This window comes from Dermochelys coriacea, chromosome 9 (genome assembly GCF_009764565.3).
Source record: "Dermochelys coriacea isolate rDerCor1 chromosome 9, rDerCor1.pri.v4, whole genome shotgun sequence".
Taxonomy (NCBI): Eukaryota; Metazoa; Chordata; order Testudines; family Dermochelyidae; genus Dermochelys; species Dermochelys coriacea.
In genome coordinates this window covers 98355799-98383067 of record NC_050076.1, presented here as the reverse complement: position 1 = coordinate 98383067, position 27269 = coordinate 98355799, and the positions used below count along the sequence as shown (strand labels likewise).

The 27269-nt window shown below is 41.4% G+C and overlaps 1 protein-coding gene across 6 annotated transcripts in view; it reads right to left on the bottom strand.

The window, feature by feature from the left end:
• Positions 1–27269, bottom strand: part of FGF13 (fibroblast growth factor 13) — a 374326-nt gene that overhangs the window by 185557 nt on the left and 161500 nt on the right. For 4 of the 6 annotated variants that reach the window (XM_038417611.2, XM_038417614.2, XM_038417615.2 and 1 more), the window contains one exon: positions 1347–1514. The exons of the other annotated variants lie outside the window; for them this stretch is intronic. In XM_038417611.2, the coding sequence (XP_038273539.1) occupies positions 1347–1514 (168 nt within the window). The remainder of the gene's footprint in view (positions 1–1346; positions 1515–27269) is intronic. 6 annotated transcript variants of the gene reach the window in all.

Sequence of the window (27269 nt, the reverse complement as noted above, 5' to 3'; positions counted from 1 at the left end):
GCACTCAAATGGCCAAATCCTTCCAGTTTCTAAACAAGCAAAACTCTCATTGACTTCAACAGGAGATTTGAGTATGGACAAAGAAGAAACGCACAATTTGCCTCGAAGGAGGAGAATTGAGTTCAGTGTTTAAGCCTGATTTTTAAAAAGTCACATTCTGAGAGAAATAACCCCTTTCCCCCTCCTCTTACATCAGTTTTTGCTTCATGTTGTACATTTTTGAATGGCCTACCATGTGATATTAGTAAGGCTATCACTTCTGGTAGAATAGCACTTAGTGACGGAGAGAAGTCTTCTTCTAACACTGGTGTGAGCATTATTCATGCAATAAATGGTAGCAGCCCGCAGTTGAGTGAAATATTTGGGTACTAATAGTAGCAGCTCAACAATTGCACCAGCAGTGGCCATCATTAAATACAGAGTAATACAAGTCAGATTTGACTAAGGGCTCAAATCTATTTGCTTTTACATTGCTAATGAAACTCAACCAAAACAGGATCCAGCCCTAAGTAGTAGCGACATTATTCATCATGGCAGTTAGTTCCATATACTGAAGCTTATACAAAAAGCGGGAAGCTTACCAGGTGGGATTTGAGGCAGTAATGAAAAACACATACAGAAGAACAAGACAAAAAATGTTAAATATAATTTCATCTTTAAAAGATAGCTTCATCTTACATGCAACTGCAACATGTGAAAAAGATGAATAACTTAACAGTTTTACTTTAGTGAACAACAGGTAGACTTGTCCATACCTTTACTTTATCTGAAAAGGAAAACATTCGACTCAGTTTCCTCTATGCATGCATTTCATTTTCTCAAAATGCAACGGGGCGTGCATTACATACAATGTGTTATCCTGCTTCACTGAAGTACAGCTGTTATGAGCATTCCTGCAGCAGTATGCAGAAGCCTTATGGAGTGGAAGGGGCCGGGGACAAGGGGAATCTGGTTCTGAGTGCCGTTAGTTTCAGCAGAGTGCAGCTTCAGAAATGTCGGGGCGAGAAACTGACTAGGGATTGATGCTGTTTCGAGTAGCAAGCAACTTTTGGCAGCCAAAAAAGGGCATGATGAGAGCTGAAATAAACAAATTTTATTTGAGAAAAGCAGCACAATCTTACTTCTTGCCTAGAATACTGTATATGGTTTATACTATACAGTGTCCCGTGATAGACCGTATCAGACATTAACAGGCAAGCAAAGGGGGACACGAAGCGCATAACGCTTCCTGTGTCAGTTGCACTATATTGACACAGGCTGAAAAACACACAGCACACTAGAGGGACACGTACATTAAAAATAAAAGTAATCATAACAAACAAAACATGGATCCATAGTGCACAAACCTTCCGGCTCTGTGTTCTCTTTGAGGTGCACTTGCTTCAGTGGGCAGCAGAAGATTTCGTGACACTTAGCACGAAAAGGGGACTCTTTTTTCTTTAATTCCGCAGATTGGATGGAATCTTGCCGTAACATAATGTACTCCTGTGTGCCAGGGGGAGCGTCATCCATAACTGTGGTCACCACATAACAAAATGAACTCAAGTTAGAGTTTAACGAAAGAAATCTAGAGACGTATATAAACTATATAATGTGATGTGGGGAGGAGGAAAAAGGGGGAGAAACATTGGTCGCGAGGAAAAGAAAATGAAAAGCGTTAAAAAAGTTTTGTGGTGGTGTTGGAGGTGAGGGGTGGGGATAGTTTACTTTGATAAAACAACACTTCTCATAAACATTTGTCCTTTATCTTGTTTCATGCAATCTTCATCCTAATGAAAAAGTACCATCATAATGCTTGCAGAAAGTAACACAGTCTATCTATTCCGTATCCCCTACAGTCTCTGGCAATACATGCTGTATTCTGCATGCAGATTAAGGAAAACTGAAAGAGCATGCCATTGTCTAACCTGCAGATTTTATATTCTGCACTTGAGTTTATAATGTCAGTAAGCCACATTGCCATATCTGCAATGCAGCGCCAACATTTCTCTGTTCCCCACAGTACAACAGAAGAGGTCTCTAACAGGATCAGTAATAACAGGCAATTCCTCACAGCCAGGATGATAATCCAATGAATGGACTATCACCTTCAAATGGATAAAAAAGTAGAAGCACAAAGAGTGCATGTTAATTTTGTTATGGTTTTTCCAGTTGTCCTTTTAAATCAATATTCCCATTGATACTACAGATGGCATATATTCAAAATTGTTTTCTCAGATTGAATCATTATATTAAGCAGTAAGTTATGACATACAGAAATAGCTAGCTTTTGAATCATTGACAATGTTACATAGCTAGAGAGTCAAAATGCTATTCTATTAGCTAAAGAAGCCATCCTCACTCCTCACCTAGAAATGCAATCGTCTTGGGATTTTGGCCTTAAAATGCAGACCTTTTTCAAGAGCAGTGGCTATCTAATTTTTAAGAGAGTTTATCATCCTAGTTAGATATTTGTGACCATCTAGAGAAGTATAAGACCTCAGCTGAAGATGTGGATTGTAGAACCTCAACCTAATATCTGAAAGAAAAAATCTCAGAGACCAGAAAATTAACAGCATACATACTATGCTGAACAAACAGTGCAAATACACAAGCAAGACATGGAGATCATACACTGTTTGGAGTCTAGACAGATGATCCAAGCAATCTGACTGGCTAATGTGCTTTCATTGTTAATTAGCGCCTTATAGATAGCAAGTGCAATTGCATCACCCACTAAAAACAACCCACTTGCCTTATTGTTGACATCTTAAACCATAAACGAAAGCAACAACTTTAGTGCTAGTCATTCCCTGGGGATAAGTAACGAGGCTATGGCTAGTGGTCTTGGGTTGCACTATGAGTAATCAATCACCTTCTTTCAAGTGTTCATTAATCCCCAGGAAAGGCCTTGCACCTAGACTGCTGTTGCTTCATTAGATAAGAGGCAGCATCAGTTACATACACATATAATCCAGAGAAAGTACCATTAAAAGTGATTCATGAACTTGTTAGGAAAATATAACTGATTTGAAAAGAGCAACAGGGTCATTGGAGCGCAGGGTCTGGACTGCTGGATAATTGCTCTCTTAACAATCCTTGCTTTGATTTGGCTTTATTTAAAGGGGATTGTGTGTGCATGAAAGGAACTGAGTTGACAGCACCGGAGCTGTGGGCCAATTTCTAGAAGTAATCACTGGCTGGGTGGAGCTGGAGGTCCAAGATGTGTCAAAGGCCAAAAGCGCCAGCTGGCTGTTTCTCTGCAGAAAATGCTGCACAGAAATTGCTATTGCTGGAATTTTGCTACCAGAACAAAAATTTTTGTAAGGTGGCAAGCGACCTGCGTGCAATGCTATTGACGTCAATGGTGCAGTGACTGGATGATGATCCCTGTGGCATTTACAAAAATAAAGGATACAGCGTGTGGCTGTTGAACGTTACTAGCCAGGAGGGAAGTGAGATGCACATGCTACCTTCAAACAGCCAGCCAGCTGATCAGCAGCAAGACATACCCTGCTGTTATATCAGCAGCCTGGGGCAGGAGATGCGGAGTGGGTCTGATCCTGCACGATGCTGAGCCTCTTTGGAGGGATGCAGAGAGATCTTAGCTTCCGGATAAGATGAAGGAGCTCAACATAGCATATAAGGTGCTTACCATCTTGCAGTATTGGGCCCTACATTTGTTCAGAGAGGAAGCAAGCTGGCTAGTTACTGCAAATAAGGTAGAGCAACTAGCTATTGGAAGTTGGAAGCATTGGCCAGGAGGGAGGCCTGCTGCTTGGAAGGTGACCAAGGAGAGAGGTTTGCTGGCTGCAAGAAAGGAGAATTGGGCAGAAGAACAGTTTACACTGCTTTCAACAAGCGAGCAAGAAGAATTGCCAATGGCAAGGGGAGTGGGTGGGTAGATACTTGCAATGGGGTAGAACAGAGGTACTCTGGTAACAAAGCTGGAGAGATGGGGTAGACTTATTCTTCCCCGTGTACTGACCTGGTTACTTGGTTAAATGTGGGGCTTTTGTTTTAAATGCTCAGGATACTCCCAGAAACAAAAAAAACAAAACAAAAAAACCACACACACACACCAGCCAATCAGCTTTTAAGATGGATTACATTAATTTCAAAATTATGAAACACAAAATAGATACCGTATAAGTATCAGCAGCATATGCATCTTCCCAACCCCCATATCTAGCATCAGTTTGGTGCATGACCTCTGAGAAGCCCAAACGAAAGGGCCAGTTAATTATTAATGGACATTGCCAGTGGACATATCAATTTAAACCGGGGCTGAGATGCTCTATCTACTAATTCTTACAGAAACACAAAAACAGTTGTCAGAGAATCACTTTGGATCAGTCCAAACTCATCACAGTGTGAGCCACAGACCTGGGGAACTAAGAATACAGGCATTATCAATCCCCTAGCCTATGCATTTGTCTTCACCAAAACACATTTATTTTCAGTTAATTTAAATTTAAATAGAGAAATTAAGGTCCAAATCCTCAGCTGGTGGAAATCAGCCTAGGTGCACTGCAGTCACTGGAAGTAGGTGCATTATGTCAATTTACAAGAAAGGCTCTGGGTCAAAAGATCTAATTGGACTTTGTCATTATGCTTCACATGGTAGGAATCATTAGATCATTAACATCCGGGGTCAGTCTTAGAAACAAATTTGAATAAAATTTTAATGCTGAATGATGTATGAGTGACATAATCAGTGTCATCATTTTGAAAGCAGTAGTTAAACCTTTTCTTAACACGATGAATGGCCTAATGTCAAACACAGAATTTATTATAGAACTAGAAAAACATTACTGTCTCCTATTTCATGATGTAATACACACAAGTCATACAACTTAAAGGAGCCACCGAAAGGAAAGATACAGACACAAGTAAAGGACCTCAATTACTGCCCGGATGCGCCAATTACTGCGAAATGTTGAACAGCACAGTCTAATGCAACGAGCTTGCAGAAACTGATCAAATCCATTATTTGATGAGGGACTAAATATAGAGGAGCACTACCCGGCAGTGATTATTCAGTGCACTTTGTGAAGGGTAAGCACAGACAGAAAATTAGAGGAAAAGCTCTCAGCAGCAGAACCTCAAAATAAGTTCACTAACAGGAAAAACCAACGAGAAAATACTAGCTGAACCCATCAGGTGAATCATGGGAGGTGGGAAGAACAAAAACACAAAATATGCCAAAATGCAGTTCAGTGACATTCACAAGCTAAGCAATCTGCACACTCCCAACCGTACCTAAACGTGAATGTAACGGATAACTGTGAATGAACTTCACGCAAACAGCAACACTAGGTACAAAAATAAATCTAGGCACCTTCATTATCACTGAAGCTGCACTAGTCACTGACAGATTGCCTACTGCATTTGGCACAAACTGAAGCAGCAGCTGCTTGTTGTGTCTCTTGCTCTTTATGCAATAAAGCGCAATACGAAAAAAACAGTGGCATGGTGGGACCCAGATAACTGCAGTGACTAAATATACTCAATAAGTAGGCCTAGTTACACATTCACTTGAGTGCACTGGCAGGGTTTTGAAACACAGAAGATGCTAGAGGCTCAGAAACTATTTAAAGCAATACTCCCCAATTCCTATATACTACACTCCTGTACAAATATCTGTCTAGTATTCTTCTACCACTCTTTGAGCATAGCATCCATATGGCATTACTAAATCAAGACCATTTTAACACCTAAAGTGTTCCTATACTGAAAAGCAAAACACAGCTGATAAATCTTTAGCTGGCTGTGCAAAGCATAAAAGGCTACCATTGACTTCATTGTGTACTGGATCAGGCCCAAAGAGGACAATGTATAGCACAACATATCTACAAGAATACTACTACTAGTGTGATTAACTTCCAGAAATTACTAACTCCATCACTCAGAGTCAGGAAGGAGGAAAATATGGGACATGTATTTTCAACAAACACAATGGGAAAATAAACCTACAACACTGAGCATATGTAATGTTGTGCATAATGTTGGGATACTTGACTTTATATACACACACCCGCGCGCACACACACACACACACACACACACACACACACACACAGAAAACAACCCTGTACCCCAAGCGAAGGTGGTGAGAGAATTGAAAGTCTTAGTAGTATTTCCAGCAGTTGATGAAGACTGATTACAGATCTACAACTGAAGTGTCTAATGATCACACTAGAAATTAAATGGATTAAACTTTGAATTTCTTGGAGGCAGAATGCCTCCCAGTGTTCCCCCCAACACCCCCCCTCCCTGCAGTGTAATAAGGCTCTCCATCACCCCTTGCTATGGTTCCCAAGCTGACAACATGCTCTAGACTAGAATGTCTGTGTAGGCACTGTGCTATTACAGTTGTGTAACTATTTTCCTTGACTCGCTTTGTGTCCAAGGGCAAGTCATATGTTCCATCTTTGCCTCTGTTTCCCCATCTGTAAAACAAGGACAACACCTCTTGCCCTACATACCTCACAGGACCATGGCAAGGCTAAATTAATGTTTGTCAAGTGCTTGGAGATCCTCAGGTGCAAGGTGCTAAAGAAATGCTGAGTGGGGTTGTTTTAAAGAACAGGCTGCTTAATACTGGCTTAAGTTAATGTAACTGCACAAAAATAATGCAGCAACTGTGGATAAAGAGCATACCCACAAAAGCCATTTATTAAGCAGTTAGTATAAAATAGCTGCAGTTACCCATATACTTCCCAAGGCAAAAAATTCAACTAGGTAAACGTAATATCACTTGGTGCCATGTCCCTCGGCTTTTTATTTTAAAACCCCCGATGGCAAAAAGCCAGTAAGAAAAAGTTTCCCTCCTCCCTCAGCCATGGAGTGAAATTAAAGTGGTCAGGGACTAGTTCGCTTCCATCAGAATCCTTCTTGAGATTTGCTTGAACAAATTGGCATTAAATAATGCACTAGCTAAAACTCAGGTATTTTTTATTTATGTCCCATTACTTCAGAGTCAGAATAGTCCCACCTAAAATGTCTAGGCTTTGTAACACCAACGGTCACTAGACTATGAATCTTTCCATAGTTTTCAAAGCCTTGGCTACTATTTTGACTGAGCTACTCTTCCCCCATAATTCTGTGCTGGATAAAATTGACAAGAAAGCATGCTTTTGCTACAATAAGGAAACTGCAGCTGTACACCTTAAATCTATGGCCTGTTTTACCTTTAGCTGGCTATCAGTTTTACTTAGAGATACCTCTAGCTCTGTAATCACAAAGTTCAAGGTACCATAGAGTAAAAAAAGGCATTGTATCTTTGGCCACTTGCAAAGATTTAATATACTGGAAAAGGTAATCTCCCTAGCCCTGACGTATTTGCCAGTCTTGGTACTATGCATTTGACATTATTTTGTCCTTCTCTGTGTTAGCTGTACTTTGACTTCCCTTCCTAGGTGACTTGACACACGAATTACCTCCTTCTTGAGGTTCTCTTTCTTTTGATTGCTGTCAGCAGTTCTGAATGTAGTAAGGCTCAAGGTGTTGACACCCTCTTGCTCTTTGTCTGCAGGACATTATTCTTCCTGGTGTCACAGGAAAACTATGGTCTTGGCATAATAATAATAATACCTAGCTCTTATTTAGCACTTTTCATCAGTAGATCTCAAAGCGCTTCACAAGCAGCTCAGTTTCATCATCTCCATTTTACGGATGAGGAAACAAAACACTAAACATCATTGCTGTCTTCCACTCATTTTCTTGCATTCTTAACATGTGTAGATGTGAGAGAATATCAGGAAAATGAGTGAGAGAAAGAGCGAAAACAGAAAAGAGAAGGTAGAATAAGGTCTAGAATCATTAAAGTATGATTGAACGAAATCTTAAAAAAAATACAATGGGAAATACAAGAGTTCTGAAGGAACTCAAATATGAAATTGCAGAACTACTACCTGTGGTACAAAGAAAAGGAGTACTTGTGGCACCTTAGAGACTAACAAATTTATTAGAGCATAAGCTTTCATGAGCTACAGCTCACTTCATCGGATGCATTTGGTGGAAAAAACAGAGGAGAGATTTATATACACACACACAGAGAACATGAAACAATGGGTTTATCATACACACTGTAAGGAGAGTGATCACTTAAGATAAGCCATCACCAGCAGCAGGGGGGGGGAAGGAGGAAAACCTTTCATGGTGACAAGCAAGGTAGGCTAATTCCAGCAGTTAACAAGAATATCAGAGGAACAGTGGGGGGTAGGGTGGGAGGGAGAAATACCATGGGGAAATAGTTTTACTTTGTGTAATGACTCATCCATTCCCAGTCTCTATTCAAGCCTAAGTTAATTGTGTCCAGTTTGCAAATTAATTCCAATTCAGCAGTCTCTCATTGGAGTATGTTTTTGAAGCTTTTTTGTTGAAGGATAGCCACTCTTAGGTCTGTGATCGAGTGACCAGAGAGATTGAAGTGTTCTCCAACTGGTTTTTGAATGTTATAATTCTTGACGTCTGATTTGTGTCCATTCATTCTTTTACGTAGAGACTGTCCAGTTTGGCCAATGTACATGGCAGAGGGGCATTGCTGGCACATGATGGCATATATCACATTGGTAGATGCGCAGGTGAACGAGCCTCTGATAGTGTGGCTGATGTGATTAGGCCCTATGATGGTATCCCCTGAATAGATATGTGGACAGAGTTGGCAACGGGCTTTGTTGCAAGGATAGGTTCCTGGGTTAGTGGTTCTGTTGTGTGGTGTGTGGTTGCTGGTGAGTATTTGCTTCAGGTTGGGGGGCTGTCTGTAAGCAAGGACTGGTCTGTCTCCCAAGATCTGAGAGAGGATGGCTCGTCCTTCAGGATAGGTTGTAGATCCTTGATGATGCGTTGGAGAGGTTTTAGTTGGGGGCTGAAGGTGATGGCTAGTGGCGTTCTGTTGTTTTCTTTGTTGGGCCTGTCCTGTAGTAGGTGACTTCTGGGTACTCTTCTGGCTCTGTCAATCTGTGGTACATAACTTATCACTTAAATCAGTTTCTGTACCAGATAACAGGAGGATAGCTAAAGTGACACCAGTTTTTTGAAACAGCTCCACCGGCAATCCTGGCTATTATAGGCCTGATAAGTTCAACTTCATTATCAGGCAAAATGGTTGAAACTATAGTAAAGAATAGAATTATCAGACACATAGATGAACACCATTTGTTGGAGGAAGAGTCAACACAGCTTTTGTAAAGGGAAATCATGCATTACCAATCTATAAGAATTCTTTGAGGGGGGCCAATAGATATATGGACAAGGGTGATCCAGAAAGTACTTGGACTTTCCAAAAGCCTTTGACAAGGTACCTCATCAAAGGCTCTTAAGCAAAGTAAGCAGTCATGGGATACGAGGGAAGGTTCTCTCATGGATCAGGAACAGGTTAAAAAATAGGAAACAGAGTAGGAATAAATGATCATTTCTGAATGCAGAGAGGTAAATAGTGGGTTCCCCCAAGGATCTGTGCTACGACCTGTGTTGTTCAACATATTAATAAATGATCTGGGAAAAGGGATAAACAGTGAGGTGACAAAGTTTGCGGATGATGCAAAATTACTCAAGATGGTTAAGTCCAAAGCAGACTGCAAAGAGTTACAAAGGAAACCTCACAAAATTGGATGCGCCTGGACAACAAAATGGCAGATGAAATTCAATGTGGATAAATGCAAAGTAATGCACATTGGAAAACCTAATCTCCACTATATATATATATATATATATATATATATATATATATATATATATATATATATATATATATATAAATAAAAACAATTCTATTAGATATACAAAATGCTGGGATCTAAATTAGTTGTTACGGCTCAAGAAAGATCTTGGAGTCATTGTGCAGCAGCAGTCAAAAAAGACAAACAGAATGTTAGGAACCATTAGGAAAGGGATAGATTATAAGCCAGTAAATATAATGCCACTCTATAAATCCAGGGTATGCCCATACCTTGAATACTGTGTGCAGTTCTGGTCACCCCATCTCAAAAGAAGACGGGTTAGAATGGAAAAAAATACTGAGAAAGGCAACAAAAATGATGAAGGGCATGGAACAGCTTCCATATAAGGAGGAACTAAAAGGACTGGGGTTGTTCATCGTGGAATGAGACTACTAAGTGGGGATACAATAGAGGTCTGTAAGTCATGAATGGTGTGGCGAAAAAGCATTATTTACTCCTTCAAACAACACAGGAATCGGGGCCACCCAATGAAATTAATAAATAGCAGGTTTAAAAACAAAAACAAAAAGAAAGTAATTCTTCACACAATGCACAACTATAAAACTCGTTGCCCTGCCAACGAGCTATCAGACAAATAGAAGTTCCTTATGATAGCTGGGAAAGCTCTATAGTTTGGTTCTGTCACAATGGTGGCATGGAATTCTCTCTCTAAATGTAAAGCTTCATCCTTTCCCTTCTCATACATCCCAGTCCTCCTCAGTCATACTCGCATTTACCACTGCAGTCCAATTAACGGAGTCAGGCATCATGCCACAATTGTCACTTAATGAGAAAATGCTGCTTCCCTATCTGCTTGACGTGGGTTTCTACTCACGAGCCGAGCTCAAGCCTGCCACTTCCAAACAGCCTGGGTACTTTAAGCACTGCAGCGGGTGGCAGATTGCTTTATGGTCTCCCAGTCATTTGCCTAGGGTGGGCTGTTAAGAGTCACATGCCCGTTGGTGCCTGTGGTTTTAGGAGCTATGAACATGCTGGAGCGTTACGGGGACTTGACAGACAAGCATGGATAAACCGGGGTTGCGGAGGCATGGTCACACGACAGCACCCACCTGCTCTGTTTTAATGGCTGGCCAGTCACAGCTTGATTACAACACAGACACGAAATCCTATGGTTTAGTCCTTGCTATCAAAAGGAGCAGCGCTGAACTTGCTGGTGTTAGCTGGTCCCCTCTTTTCATCTGCCATGAGTGGGAAAGGCCACTAGTCTTGCAGCCAATTTTTTCAGTGTAAATTGGGGGATAGAGGAAGCAGCCTGGGATGGGCCAGTCAGTCAGGCATCCCAATCAGGCCATGTGCCCCCAGCCTATAGCAGTGCAGCCTTTACCAGATGCAACACGTTGCCATGAATGTTGGCGGGGGATTACCCACGCAATAGCTTTTGCTAGAAGGCCACGACTTTCCGTACTGGAGCCGAATGGGCTGCTTATAGTAAGAGATGACTATGTTGACTTTAGTAAAGCTTTTGATACTGTCTTGCATGACCTTCTCATAAACAAACTAGGGAAATGCAACCATGATGGAGCTACTAAAAGCTGGGTGCAAAACTAGTTGGAAAACCGTTCCCAGAATGAAGTTATCAATGGTTCCCAGTCATGCTGGAACGACATAACGAGGTCATAATGGGGTCCCAGAGGGGTCAGTTCTGGGTCTGGTTCTGTTCAATATCTTCATCAATGATTTAGATAATGGCATACAGAGTACACTTATAAAGTTTGCAGACGATACCAAGCTGGGAGAGGTTGCAAGTGCTTTGGAGGATAGGATTAAAATTCAAAATGATCTGGACAAACTAGAGAAGTAGTCTGAAGTAAATAGGATGAAATTCAATAAGGACAAATGCAAAGTCCTCCAGTTAGGAAGGAGCAATCAGCTGCATACATAAAAAATGTGCCTAGAAAGGAACATTGCGGAAAGGGATCTGGGGGTCATAGTGCGCCACAAGCTAAATATGAGTCAACAGTGTAACGCTGTTGCAAAAAAAGTGAACATCATTCTGGGATGCATTAGCAGGAGTGTTGTAAGCAAGACATGAGGAGTAATTCTTCTGTTCTATTCCACGCTGATTAGGCCTCAACTGGAGTATTGCGTCCAGTTCTGTGCACCATATTTCAGGAAAGATGTGGACAAGTTGGAGAGAGTCCAGAGAAGAATGACAAAAATGATCAAAGGTCTAGAAAACATGACCTATGAGGGAAAATTGAACCAATTGGGTTTGCTTAGTCTGGAAAGACATTGTGACAGGTTGGATCACAGAAACCACCTTGGGATTCCCATCCGATGTGCCAAGACTGCTTCTGCACCTGCTTTCCTGCCCTGGCAGCTTAGGACTTCAGTGCTCTGCCTGGTTTGAGCCAGACCCACTAGCCTGCTGCAAACCCAGACCCAGATCTGAACCATGTCCCCTAATAGTTGTAGGCTTAACTGAAAGCAGCTCACAGAAGTGTGCCTGTCTTTGACACTCAGATGCCCAGCTCCCAATGGGGTCCAAACCCTAAATAAATCCGTTTTATTTCAGATTGTTCACCCTCTATAACACTGATAGAAAGGTATGCACAGCTGTTCCCCCCGCACCCTCCCCCCCAAGGTATTAATGCATACTCTGGGTTATTTAATAAGTGATTTTATTAAATACAGAAAGTAGGATTTAAGTGGTTCCAAGTAGTAACAGACAGAACAAAGTGAATTACCAAGCAAAATAAAATAAAACATGCAAATCTAAGCCTAATACAGTAATAAAACTGAATACAGATAAAATCTCACCCTCAGAGATGTTTCAATAAGTTTCTTTCACAGACTGGACACCTTCCTAGTCTGGGCACAATCCTTTCCCCTGGTTCAGCCCTTGTTCCAGCTCAGGTGGTAGCTAGGAGATTTCTCATGATGGCTGCCTCTCCTTGTTCTGTTCCACCCACTTATATATCTTTTGCATAAGGCGGGAATCTTTTGTCCCTCTCTAGGTTCCCACCCCCTCCTTCTCAATGGAAAGCATCAGGTTAAAGATGGATTCCAGTTCAGGGGACATGGTCACATGTTAGTTTAAGACTTCATTACTCACTTGCCAGCACACAGGTATATAACTTACAATACCAGGAAGACTTACAAGTGAAACAGAGCCATCTACAGACAATTGTCTTGTTTAATGGCAGCCATCAAGTTTCCAAACGATCACTAATGGTCCACACTTTGCATAATTACAATAGGCCCTCAGAGTTATATTTTATATTTCTAGTTTCACATACAAGAGTGATATATTTATACAAATAGGATTACCGCAGTCAGTAGATTATAAGATTTGTAATGATACCTTACAAGAGGCCTTTTGCAAGAAGCATATTCCAGTTACATTATATTCACATTCATTAGCATATTTTTATAAAATCATAGAAAGTGTGTCACAGACATAACAGTTTTTCAATTATGTAAAAGTTTGTTACAAGGAGGAGGTAGAAAAACAGTTTTTCTTAACCTCTGAGGGTAGAACAAGAACAATGGGCTTAAATTGCAGCAAGGGAGTTTTAGGTTGGACATTAGGAAAAACTTCCTGTCAGGGTGGTTAAGCACTGGAATAAATTGCCCAGGGTGGTGGTGGAATCTCCATCATTGGAGATTTTTAAGAGCAGATTAGACAAACACCTATCAGGGATGGTCTAGATAATACTCAGTCCTGCCAGGAACGCGGGGGGTCCCTTCCAGACCTATGATTCTACAAGAGTCAGTGAGAAAGACTCGAGCACCAAAGCAGAAGACAAGGGAGACTAAAACCTGGGGTGGCAAGGTCAGCTCAGAGAATGTTTCAGTGCAGCACAAATAAGACAATTAACTTGTAATTAAGAAACATTGTTGGGGGGAAAAAAGATCATTGTAGTGTGGGGAAGTCAGGAGAGCAGAGACATGGATGGAAGGACTACTGAGACAAAGGCCATGAGCTAGGAAGGAAGCGTGTCTCTGAGCACTATAGTACACTAATTATTAACATACTATAACACTCTTGTACAGTGTAACATTAACTGTAATAGGAATCTGAATACTAATATAGCCCCATTCTGAAGCTAAGAGAAAGGATTCAAGCTGAATGGGAAGTTGAGAGAATGAGAGAAGTGTGATTGTCAGGAGATATTTTCTTATAGTGCAGGGACTGTGAAGGAGACAACAATTTCCCTAGGGAAGGGAGAAAAAAAAGAAGCAAAGGAAATCAGGGTCATTCCAGAAGAGCATATAAAAAAATAGAAGCCAATGTAGGCTGACAAAAAAAACTGTCAAGTTGGATTGTATCTGTCTTGGAATTTTGAAGGAAGTATTTGTTTAATCTCTTGGGAAACATAGGACGGACTGGAGAAAAGCTAATTGAAGATGGGATTTCAGAGAGGATCTAGATTGCTGTGGCTCTCAACAGCTAAAGATGTGAGATCAACTTGAGAAAAGGGGAAGAGACTGGAAACATTAATCCAAGAATGGATAGGTGTACGCCTCCACATTTGAGTTTCTTAGCATGGATTCACAAAAGGAAGGAACACAACAATTTTTGATTTTTGATTCAGTGCCAGCACAGAGAGTTGTCAGGAGGAATGGCCCCGGGAAAGCTTTTTACAAGGAAGCACAAAGGACAATATCAGCAGAAGCAAAGTAGCGGTATGACATTGCATTGAAAAGCAGCAAGTGTCTGTTATCTCTCATTTGGTAAGACAATTAAAAACCTGCATGTACTTCTGACACAAATCTTAAGAGTGCATCATTTGTAGACCCAAATAACCTTGTATCGACATTGTCAATGACATGTATTAGCGTGCCCCAAGCACCACAAATCACTGCAGACACAGCTTCCCCCACCCCGCCTGGTGTAGTGGGTAGCTTGTCAATGCTGTGACTGACCAATACACCTCAAATGATGTGAAAATTAGCCAACTTGTATTTTTTCCTTTAGTTCATGAAGTATAAAGTCCTTAGATCAGATATAAGAAGATGTCACTTAAGAGGAGTTCATGACGAGGGCTGACACAACACTCTAAAATACTGTATATTTAGCTTCATGCAATAACAGAAGGAAACTTCATAAATCCTCCCTGATTTGAATTAGCAGATGTACCTCACACTACTTTTCTCTCTATGTACTCATTTAAATAATTTTGGAAACTGTCTGAAGTCACGCTGATTACAAATGCCCTTATTATATGGCGCAGTTAAACTGAAATTGAAATGTTTCAGAGTAACAGCCGTGTTAGTCTGTATTCGCAAAAAGAAAAGGAGTTCTTGTGGCACCTTAGAGACTAACAAATATATTTGAGCATAAGCTTTCGTGAGCTACAGCTCACTTCATCGGATGCATTCATTACGAATGCATCCGATGAAGTGAGCTGTAGCTCACGAAAGCTTATGCTCAAATATATTTGTTAGTCTCTAAGGTGCCACAAGAACTCCTTTTCTTTTTGTGAAATTGAAATGTAAGCATACTGTGGTTTTGGTTTTCAAAATCAATACCATCAGCACTAAATCATATAAGCAAAGGATTAACAGTCTGATTTGCTTGGGAGTTCATCTTAATACAAAAAGAAAAGGAGTACTTGTGGCACCTTAGAGACTAACAAATTTATTAGAGCATAAGCTTTCGTGAGCTACAGCTCACTACTTTCAGAATCATGGTATATTAATTCTAGGATATTTACCCTGTAATTATCCCCAGTCATGTAGCAATCTTTCTACTTCTGAATTAGTGGTATTTCCAGATACCCAAAAGCATAACCATTGTATACTTTCAAAGCAACTTCAGTATAATGACAACACCCTTACTAGAAAGGGTGACTTTAAATTAGTTGCTCCCATATGCACAGATAGAGAACTGACCAGCCAGGCTTTTGTGATCCTAAAGACAAAAGGTTCCAAGTTAAAGAGAGGGAAACAGCTAGTGCTGTGCTGCAGATAAGAGAACAAGGAGTTGATCTTCTGATTTTATAAATCAATAACCTTCAACCACCACCGTGTAGTAACTTGGTGAATTTTGTCAGACGCTAACCAGGCAAGCCAGTCATATGTCGGACGACAGCATTCATTGCAAATTCATTGTACTCTGAATGGAAGGGCATGTAGTAACTTCTCCTAGTGCCTCCTTAACTTTGAGTTAGGGATCTCCTCTCTGCACAGAGCTCTTCCCAACCTTTAGCTTGCCTTGAAACCTCTTCAGACTGGCTTCTCTTACTGCCTAAAAGTTCACCGAGTACAAGACAAAAGCCTCTCTAGTACACGTTGAAAGGTCCATCATGTCCTCATATGCTCACTAGCACCTCCGTTATGTCTTCCAAGTTCTGATTTCCTTCTTCTACCACTCTCCTACTTCCCAGAATGCTGTTCCTCTGTCAAACAGGAGCCACAATGGTACACTTTGGGACTAACCCTGACATTCTAAATTTCTCTTTGAACAAAAACACCGTATATAACATCATATACACAAAGTTTGAGAATATCATTACCCTCACACGCTATACCTCACCAATACTGAAAGGCAGCCTCATTCCTCCACTGCCTTAACACAGAAACTGTTAATTGTCTTGGCTCAAATAGGAACAGATAAGCAGCTGTGCAATTCATTAAATGGATGTGAAAAGTTATATCAGGGTAAAAAAATATCATGAGAAAGTGAATATCTTGCCAACACACTGGACAACAAACGACCCCAATCTTGGACTCTATGATCCAAAAGCTTAGGTTTTGGCCTTAAATTTAAAAAATCGTGGCTGCAAAATGTCACCCACATAACCAAAAGCTTGACTAAAGCCAGTCTAGAAATTTAACTCTTGCATGCACAAAATTGTACACCCATATAAAGCATTTTATCATGGGGGGTGAGGGAGGGCAGAATCCAAATTTACACTTGCAAATCCGTGTCCAGTTTGGATAGCTGGACCGCTAACCACCCAGTGAGTACATGAAAATACTCTTGTGCATACAATCATCTCTGTGCACACAGAAATCATGTGTATATGCAAACACTGGAAATAAAAAATGTAGATGTTCCTTCTGAAAACTTGGCTCTAGACAAATTTAGAGAGTATTGGTTTGCACAGAGAGTGAAAAATTGCATTTAGCCAAGTTGTAAATAATTTGAATTGGCAGTCATTTGAGTTGGTGATCAGTCAGAATTATGTTGGCAAAGTGGAGCAAAGGAAATGCTGAAAGAGATTTGGCCAAGGCCAACATAGCTTTGCAGTTGTCTGTGACTGAGTGACAAATGTTTTGTGACTGCTGGGGATGGGACTGATGAGGAGGTTAGAGAAAAGATAAATATTTTAAATCTGTTATGACACCACAAGCCTTTCCACACACTGGACAACAAAGGACCCCAACCTTGGACTCCATGAAATTTCAGATTTAAACAACTGAAATCATGAAATTTATGATTTTTAAAATCTTATGACCGTGAGATTGACCAAAATGGACCATGAATTTGATAGGGCCCTCGCTATCAAGAGTCAGAATCTCCCATCAGGTGAGATAAAAGCCAGCTTCCCCCAGCCATGCCTGAAAGGACCACACTGAAACCTGTGTCTCAATTAGTTTTTTGCGTTTCACACATTAATGGAATCCTACTAAGCTCTTCAGTTTCAGCACAGTGTCTAGATTAAGTGTCTACTGTGTGAGTAAAGGAGAGGCAGTTGCTAGGGAGAACATTTTAAACATCTACGTGTGAACAGAATGGAGGGAGTATAGAGGGGCAGAACTGGGTCCTTTCACCGAATCTTGGCTGTTTATTTGGAAAACATCTTTTTCTTTCAAACAAACAAACAAACAAACAAAACAACCAACAGTAAAATTAAAGGAAGAGAATCACAGCTGTGATTTTCAAATGGATATAAGGGAGTGGGCTCTGCACACCCAGTGATTTTCAGTAAGTGGTGGACACCTGACTACCTTGGGCCCCTTTGAGAATCCCAGCCCACATGATTAATATGAAGTAGACAGAAGACAAGAAATGCAAATCGTTAAGGTTGCACAAAAACTTAATATGGTCACATTGTACATAGGATTGGATTATGCTCCCAGATCTAATTTTGCCCTGGGGTACATCAGCCCAATTGCCTTGAAGTCAGGTGAAGCTGTACATGCATTGATCCTCACAGCAGAATTCTTCAAAAAGCTATAAAAATGTGAGAAGAGTGGGGTATAACAGACATCTCAATGGAATTTTACTAATCTACTGACGCAACAGAATGTTCCCATTCAATGCAAATTCATATCTACTTCTGAAATCTAGTCCTGACCAATGAGGCTCTGAATATTTTTAAGGCCTCCCTTCCCTATTCCTTGGAAATGGAGGACAGAAAGCAATGTTGCAGTAATGTACCTATAGGAATATACGGTCCTCTGGCTTTGGCCTAGTGACTTTTCCAAGCAGTACCTCAGCAATTTCTCCTTACCCATGAGCAAAATAATTTTTTGTTATAAAACACACCTTTTACCAGTGAAAGAGGTTTCCCTATTTACTTCCTTTAGTTGCCCTAGAGGCTTTCAGTAGGGTCCAGGTATCACCCCACAGCTTTCAGTAAACACAACTGTTATCCAAAGTGCCTGAAGCATTAGTCAGAATACTTATACATCGCTGCAACATTACCTAGCATACTGCGGCTCCACTTCGCATAGAACCTAAAGAAACAATGAGGGGTGGGAAAGTGTTTACGTACATCATGGAAGCTGTGCTTATGCCAAATTCACAATACACTAAAGTCTGAAATAAAGATAGCATGGTATATTATTTACATCTCTGCAGATTTAGTATCATTTATCAGCAATATTAGCAGCCTTGACCGCTTTTCTTTGCTTCTCTTGCTTGGTAACCACTGCTTCATAGTCTTAAATTGTCAACAATTTACTTATTTCAAATTTCCATAGCATTTAACTCCCATTAAGCACCATTTATTTTATATAAAATGTTTTGGAATGTGCACAGAATAAGGTTTGAAATATTCATACTAGCAATCAGCAGAGTAAACCTGCTACTCAAAAGTAGATATCGGCTATGATTAAGTTAATCCAATGGCTCTCAAACAGTTGAGCCAGATCTTATTTACCATATACTACAGCCTATAAATTCTATGGGATTTCGACAATAGACTACAGGCACCTTGATGGTGGGAGATGCTGGAATCAGCCACTTGGAGTATGTCTGTTCGGGTACCTTTTTCTATAGGAGCTTGGAATTCTAATTCTTACTTCTCTTGTATGTAGGGTGACCAGATGGTAAGTGTGAAAATCAGGACAGAGGGTGGGGGGTAATAAGAGCCTGTATAAGAAAAAGCCCCAAATATTGGGACTATAGCTATAAAATCGGGACATCTAGTCACCCTACTTGTATGATTGATCAGTTTCTGCATCATTCAAGGCTGAATATAGCTTGGCTATTCTTCCTTTAGTTCTGCCTATTCGTCTAAACCTTCTTAATTCATTTTCATTTTTAATTAACTGTTTCATATTACATCTTCCTTACTGTTAGGACAAGCTGTTACAAATAATCATCCACTTACAGGATTCACGATAGTGCATTTTTTTTTAAACAAACACTAGTTGCAACACAGTTAGCCAAAACATAATGAAACCTGTGCATCCATGAAATTAAACTGAACAGAAAATTAATTTTCAAAGGCTTAGTTCCTGAAAAGGTTATTGCTCCTAAAACTTTTTGGTCAATTTTCTTAATGTTGCTAAAATATAAATTAGAATGCTGAAATAAATAAAAATGTCAGAGTCTGGTGTAGGAATACAACGATCAATAACTAAATTCCAATTAACCTTTAACTTTGGACTGGTGAACACTAGTCAATACCTAAGGGGGAAATAAAAAACAAATTAACCATTTTATTTAATAATTTTCAGGTTGTCCAGGGCTTGTACACTCAAATTCACAGCTCCAGCTAAGAGTGTTTTGCTGCTACTAGAATGTGAAGAAAGCAAATACTGGGTGAAAACTATTGCAGGAAAAAAAATGAATATTTATGGTCTGTTGATGGGAACCTGACTGACAAGTGAATGTGGAAGAGAGAGATAAAGAATGGAATAAAAGATTGTCTTTTATTTGCACCCTGTACATTTAGTACACACACCAACATTTCCCAATAACCGTGTTGTTACCTTGTCTGATTTTGTGGTGGGTTTTTTTTGTTTTTTTGAACTACCTGCAACTAAACAAATTTTGGCTTTTACATACACCAGTCCAGTACCATTTATAGAACACAGATGACAGGCTGCATATGATATTTTCCTAACAGAGGCATCTGCCTCCTTGACAGTGGCAGAGATAATCAAATTGGTGAAACTGACTCTGCTTCTGTGATGAGCGTAAGATGTTCGAGAACATCAGTGGGGCGCCTCGTCCCCCTGGGTGCTCTTCTCTTAAGAAATTTAGCAGGATTTCATATGAGACGGAGACAACTTGCTGTGCTGTGCTGCCCGGGGCAAAGAGGGCCGAAATGCTGAGGTTGATGAGGTTTCTACTGAGTAATTTGTCTTTAAAAAACAACAAACAAACATACATCACGGCAACAACAACAAATTACCAGCATAGATTTCCTTGAAACAACTATTCTAAAATTACCATAGCTGGCTGGAAGAGTCTTCATTGCTTCTTAAACTCCTAAAAGATCTAAGATCGAGAGAGGCAGGAATCCATCTGCCCCATTCTTTCATGCTCTCCTGTCTCTAATCAGTATTAAAGCACAGCTTTGCATTGGGAGTGGAACACAGGGAGAGCATGTTTGCAACTCCACCCTGTTATGGAGTGCTGCATTCCCCAGCATCTTTGCCACCCCCATACGCCAGTCCAGCTGCATGGGCTCTTCCTCCTCCCCACAGGTCTCTGTGTAGGGGTAAATTTCACCCACCTGAGTGCAGGGACTACAATCACACCTGACCCTCACATGGGCCATGCAAAAGGGGTGGGGGAAGGCATCATACACAAACCCTTCTGCTAATTTTCCTCCCCATGTCCCTCTTTGAGAGCTAGGTACTATCTGGCCGTGAGTGAGTACATCATCCCCAAGTCCCTATGCTCAGATGTGCAGCTCAGAAGCAGGGCTAACTTGCCATGTTTGTTAATTAAAGCCAGGACTTGGAGCATGTCTAGAATTATAAAGAAGAGCAGAAGTCCCCCACCTAGAGGGAGTATAAGTGACACACATCCCACCTTCCAAAAGAGATCATCATGTTCTGAGAAACATCTTCAGGTGACCTGAATCCTCAGTCACCAGCAAAAGCATCTGGGCAAGTGACTTGTTGCCTAGTATACTGACGGTACCCTAAGGCACTTCCTCCCTCCATTCTGATTAAGTCCTGTTTTTTAAATTATGGATCAGATGTTCTGCATTTGCTGATCAAATTATGTTCTGCATTTTAGGCAGATCAAGGTGTTACTGCCAATTTTAATACAGGCAGTTTGAGGATGGAAAGAGCTACAAAATGAACCTTTCTGAAAGCAGGTTTCCCCCTTAGCCCCACAACTTAGTTTTCTTGGCAGATGTCGGTGAAAGTGTTAGAAGTTTTTGAAGTATTTCTAACAGATAGATTATCCACACTATAATATAAAAAAATAATTAGGGCTTTGGAATTAGAGATTCACATTAATTGATTGCTATGTATCATCATTACAATAAATGTTTCACCACCACCTATCAGGGGAATTTTTCCTGAGGAAGGAGACAGACTTTTAATTGATTGCATAGTGCTTCATGTTAATTAATTATGAGCATGCAAAAACTCCACTGTCAAAGCCAAACAGTGAAATATTTGTAACAAAATACAAAATATGAAATTCAATGGGTTTTTAAAAATAAAAATAGGTCTAAATACAACCAAACTAAATACATTTCCTGGGGTTTGGGGATGGGGGGGGAATCATAAAATGACTTTTGAATCAAAAGCAGTTAAAATTCCCATTTTTGCCATTTTAAAATGCAACAAGAGTGATAGCAAAAGTGCTGTTCAACATAAATAGAATAGACAAATGGGCTGATAAGGAGAAAGGCTTGTGCAGTCCACAGACTAGCGAAGACATGCATTAAAATTTGCTAATATGAATTCTGATCCAATACTACTAGTCCTAGACACCACAGAAACCAATGAGCACATACATGCTCTGACAAGCCTTTATGTCAGGTGATGTAAATCAACAATTACAATATGTTCCAATGGGCAAAAGATGCATCATATCTTTAAACAAAATTCACCCTCTGTGCTAACGCTAACAAAAAACAGATATTTGGTTAGCTATGTGCTATTTAATTTATTTACCCTCCACAATAACAGAAGAATGAACATTTGGAGAATCCTCTGGCTACTCTTATTAAGGAGGATGCAGTGAGGATGAAAGCATTGCCAACCACACAGGTCTAACTGCAGTAGTGATGTATCTCAGGCCTAAGGTTTAGTTTCAGCCTAACTTGCTTATGAACCAACCTGAGCAAAATTCAGAATTTCCTTTGTCCAGGAAGTTCTGACATTTCAGCATTTATTTTCCTCCCAAATCAGGATGAAAAGTTATAATTTCACAGTTGCTTGCAGAATGTAAATTCTGAAAAACATCGATGTGGAAATGCCAAAATATTTCATTTGGATCAAAAATGTCATAAAGTTTTAACATTTCCAAGTCAAAATGTTTCCTTTTGGTTAACTGACCTGACCTGAAATGCTTCATTTTGAGTCAGTCCAATATTAAACTGCTAAACTGCATTTTCCCATAGCGATGCATGGTCTCATGGAGGTTATAGTTTGGGAACTTAATACCCCCATTTTCCCCTGTGGCCAAGCTTCCTGTCCCAACAACATTTGCCATAATACACCCAGAGTCATGTGACTCACAATGTGCCACAAAGCTTGGGCAGTGGGAACTTCAGATTGCATTGTGGGAGATGTTGTCCTCCGGGGAACCTGGCCCAGAGGAGAGAATCAGGGCCCAAACTCCAACTCCAACAAAGCAATGAGGCCTGCGCTACATTTGTTCAAAAGCTTTATACGACTCCCATTAAAATTAAAAAGGAAATAGGGAGACTTAATCTAAAACAATTGCACAAACTATGTGTCCAGAACTGGCACATTAGTTATTTGGACTTATTTTCACATCCACCTGCTGCTATCGGACTGCTTTATTGTTAGAGGGGATGGTGCAGGCTGATGTGAAATTGATTCACATTCATATTCCAATATATCATGGTATCTTACTATATTGTAAGTAAGTTGTTGCTTAAAAGACAACAAACTTCCTCCTAAATCATTAATTCAGAAATACAATGAGGTTAACACAGCTGCACTGAATCATTAAACCAATCTGATGTAAACTGTGCTCTCGTTAACACATCCACCATCAGTATTGCTTTGAAGGTTGTGCGGCTGCTTTTGTCACACAGTATCAGACAAGACCTGCAGTGCCAGCTGCTTGCACTGTCTGGGGAAAAAAACAACCTCACAAAATAAGGAGATAGAAAGCCTTGATTCCTCCAGGACTTGAAAACATTTGACCAAAAGAACATTAAAACATGTTTTTTCTTCTTCTATCTTTGCTCATAGAGACAAAGATTATTCCAACAGATAATGAGAAATTCTGTTCAGACACAAATTGTTCTGGAAACAAGAGTTGTGTGGGATGTCAATTCATAAGCAAACAGATGAAACTGATAAAGTATCTTATTTACTCCATGACAAAGACAGTTTAAAAGCATAGGCAGGAGAATATATAGGAAAGAAATTACAGATGTGTTGCATTCTAAATACTAAACAATACTAAATTCAATTGTGACGTTGGAGCAAGGTCCAGACTAGTTGTCACTGTAAAAAAAAAAAAAAAAAAAGGATGGAGAGTAGGATTATGCTACTCTGAGGTGAAGAGAAAAATCTTTCAGTGTTTTTCAACAAAACCAAGCACTGTGTTTTCCTTCAGAGAAGGCACGTTCATTCAACACAAAGGAACTTGCATTTTCCTAAGCCCTAGTCTACACTAGGCGATGAGGTCAAATTTAGCAGCGTTAAATCAATGTAACCCTGCACCTGTCCACATGACGAAGCCCTTTTTTTCGACTTAAAGGGCTCTTAAAATTGATTTCCTTACTCCACCCCCGACAAGGGGATTAGCGCTGAAATTGGTTTTGCTGGGTCGAATTTGGGGTACTGTGTAAGCAATTAGATGGTATTGGCCTCCGGGAGCTATCCCAGAGTGCTCCATTGTGACCACTCTGGACAGCTCTCTCAACTCAGATGCACTGACCAGATAGACAGGAAAAGGCCCGCGAACTTTTGAATTTCAATTTGGCCAGGTGTGGCAAGCTGCAGGTGACCATGCAGAGCTCATCAGCAGAGGTGACCATGATGGAGTCCCAGAATCGCAAAAGAGCTCCAGCATGGACCGAACGGGAGGTACGGGATCTGATCGCTGTATGGGGAGAGGAATTTGTGCTATCAGAACTACGTTCCAGTTTTCGAAATGCCAAAACATTTGTCAAAATCTCCCAGGGCATGAAGGACAGAGGCCATAATAGGGACCCGAAGCAGTGCCGCGTGAAATTTAAGGAGCTGAGGCAAGCCTACCAGAAAACCAGAGAGGCGAACGGCCACTCCGGGTCAGAGCCCCAAACATGCCCCTTCTATGATGAGCTGCATGCCATTTTAGGGGGTTCAGCCACCACTACCCCAGCCGTGTTGTTTGACTCCTTCAGTGGAGATGGAGGCAACATGGAAGCAGGTTTTGGGGATGAGGAAGACGATGATGAGAGGTTGTAGATAGCTCACAGCAAACAAGTGGAGAGACCGGTTTTCCCGACAGCCAGGAACTGTTTCTCACCTTGGACCTGGATCCAGTGCCCCCCGAACCCACCCAAGGCTGCCTCCCGGACCCACCAGGCAGAGAAGGGACCTCTGGTGAGTGTAGCTTTTAAAATACTATACAAGGTTTAAAAGCCAGCATGTTTAATGATTAATTTGCCCTGGCATTCGTGGCTCTCCTGGATATACTCTCAAAGCCTTTGCAAAAGGTTTCTGGGGAGGGCAGCCTTATTCCATCCACCATGGTAGGACACTTTACCACTCCAGGCCAGTAGCACGTACACGGGAATCATTGTAGAACAAAGCATTGCAGTGTTTGCTGGTGTTCAAACAACATCCATTCTTTATCTCTCTGTATTATCCTCAGGGGAGTGATATCATTCCTGGTCACCTGGTTGAAATAGGGTGCTTTTCTTAAGGGGACATTCAGAGGTGCCCGTTCCTGCTGGGCTGTTTGCCTATGGCTGAACAGAAATGTTCCCCGCTGTTAGCCACGCACTTGGTGGAGGCAAAATGCGACCTTGGAACGAAAGCACATGTGCTATGTATGTAATGTTAACAGCAAGGTTTACCGTGAAAGAGCGGACCCATTGTTCTATCAAATGTGTCTTTTCAAATACCACTGTCCCTTTTTTTTTCTCCACCAGCTGCATGTGTTTCAAGGATCACAGGATCTTCTCCTTCCCAGAGGCTAGCGAAGATTAGAAGGAGAAAAAAAAACGCACTCGAGATGAAATGTTCTCTGAGCTCATGCTCTCCTCCCACACTGACAGAGCACAGACAAATGCATGGAGGAGACAATGTCAGAGTGCAGGAAAGCACAAAATGACCGGGAGGAGAGGTGGCGGGCTGAAGAGAGTAAGTGGCAGGCTGAAGAGAGGGCTGAAGCTGAAAAGTGGCGGCTGCATGATGAGAGGAGGCAAGATTCAATGCTGAGGCTGCTGGAGGATCAAACTAATATGCTCCAGCAAATGGTTGAGCTGCAGGAAAGGTAGCAGGAGCACAGACCGCCGCTACAGCCCCTGTGTAACCAAACGCCCTCCTCCCCAAGTTCCATAGCTTCCTCACCCAGATGCCCAAGAACGTGGTGGGGGGGCCTCCGGCTACCCAGCCACTCCACCCCAGAGGATTGTCCAAGTAACAGAAGGCTGGCATTCAATAAGTTTTAAACTTTTAAAGTGCTGTGTGGCCTTGTCCTTCCCTCCTCCACTACCCCTCCTGGGCTACCTTGGTAATTATCCCCCTATTTGTGTGATGAATTAATAAAGAATGCATGAATGTGAAGCAACAATGACTTTATTGCCTCTGCAAGCGGTGATCAAAGGGAGGTGGGGAGAGTGGTTAGCTTACAGGGAAGTAGAGTGAACCAAGGGGTAGGGGGTTTCATCAAGGAGAAATAAACAGAACTTTCATACCGTAGCCTGGCCAGTCATGAAACTGGTTTTCAAAGCTTCTCTGACACACACCGCACCCTCCTGTGCTCTTCTAACCGCCCTGGTGTCTGGCTGTGCTTAACCAGCAGCAAGGAGACTTGCCTCAACCTCCCACCCCACCATAAACTTTTCACAGATATCGTGGAGCGCACAGCAAGCAGTAATAAAAGTGGGAATATTGGTTTCGCTGAGGTCTAACCAAGTCAGTAAACTGCACCAGCGCACTTTTAAATATCCAAATGCACATTCTACCACCATTCTGCACTTGCTCAGCCTGTAGTTGAACAGCTCCTGACTACTCTCCAGGCTGCCTATGTATGACTTCATGAGCCATGGCATTAAGGGGTAGGCTGGGTCCCCAAGGATAACTATAGGCATTTCAACATCCCCAACAGTTATTTTCTGGTCTGGGAAGAAAGTCCCTTCCTGCAGCTTTTGAAACAGACCAGAGTTCCTGAAGATGCGAGCATCATGTATGTTTCCTGGCAATCCCACATTGATGTTGGTGAAATGTCCCTTGTGATCTACCAGTGCTTGCAGCACTATTGAAAAGTACCCCTTGTGGTTTATGTAGTCGCTGGCTTGGTGCTCCGGTGTCAAGATAGGGATATGGGTTCCGTCTATGGCCCCACCACAGTTAGGGAATCCCATTGCAGCAAAGCCATCCATTATGACCTGCACATTTCCCAGGGTCACTACCCTTGATATCAGCAGAACTTTGATTGTGTTGGCTACTTGCATCACAGCAGCCCCCAGAGTAGATTTGCCCACTCCAAATTGATTCCCGACTGACTGTCTGGCGTTGCAAGCTTCCACATGGCTATTGCCAATCGCTTCTCAACTGTGAGGGCTGCTCTCATCTTGGTATTTTTGCGCCTCAGGGCAGGGGAAAGCAAGTCACAAAGTTCCATGAAAGTGCCCTTATGCATGCAAAAGTTTCACAGCCACTGGGAATCATCCCAGACCTGCAACACTATGCGGTCCCACCAGTCTGTGCTTGTTTCCCAAGCCCAGAATCAGCGTTCCACCGCATGAACCTGCCCCATTAGCACCATGATGCCCACATTGGCAGGGCCTGTGCTTTGAGAGAAGTCTGTGTCCATATCCTCATCACTCTCATCACCGCGCTGACTCGCCCAGTTTCGCTTTGCCAGGTTCTGGTGCTGCATATACTGCTGGATAGTGCGTGTGGTGTTTAATGTGATTTCATTAAAATCGTTGATTTCACAGAGGGTGGAAGGGAGGGAGGGAGGAGAAAATGAATACAAAACAAATCTGGTCTATTTCTTGTTTTGAGCCACTTCATCTATCTTTATACATCATG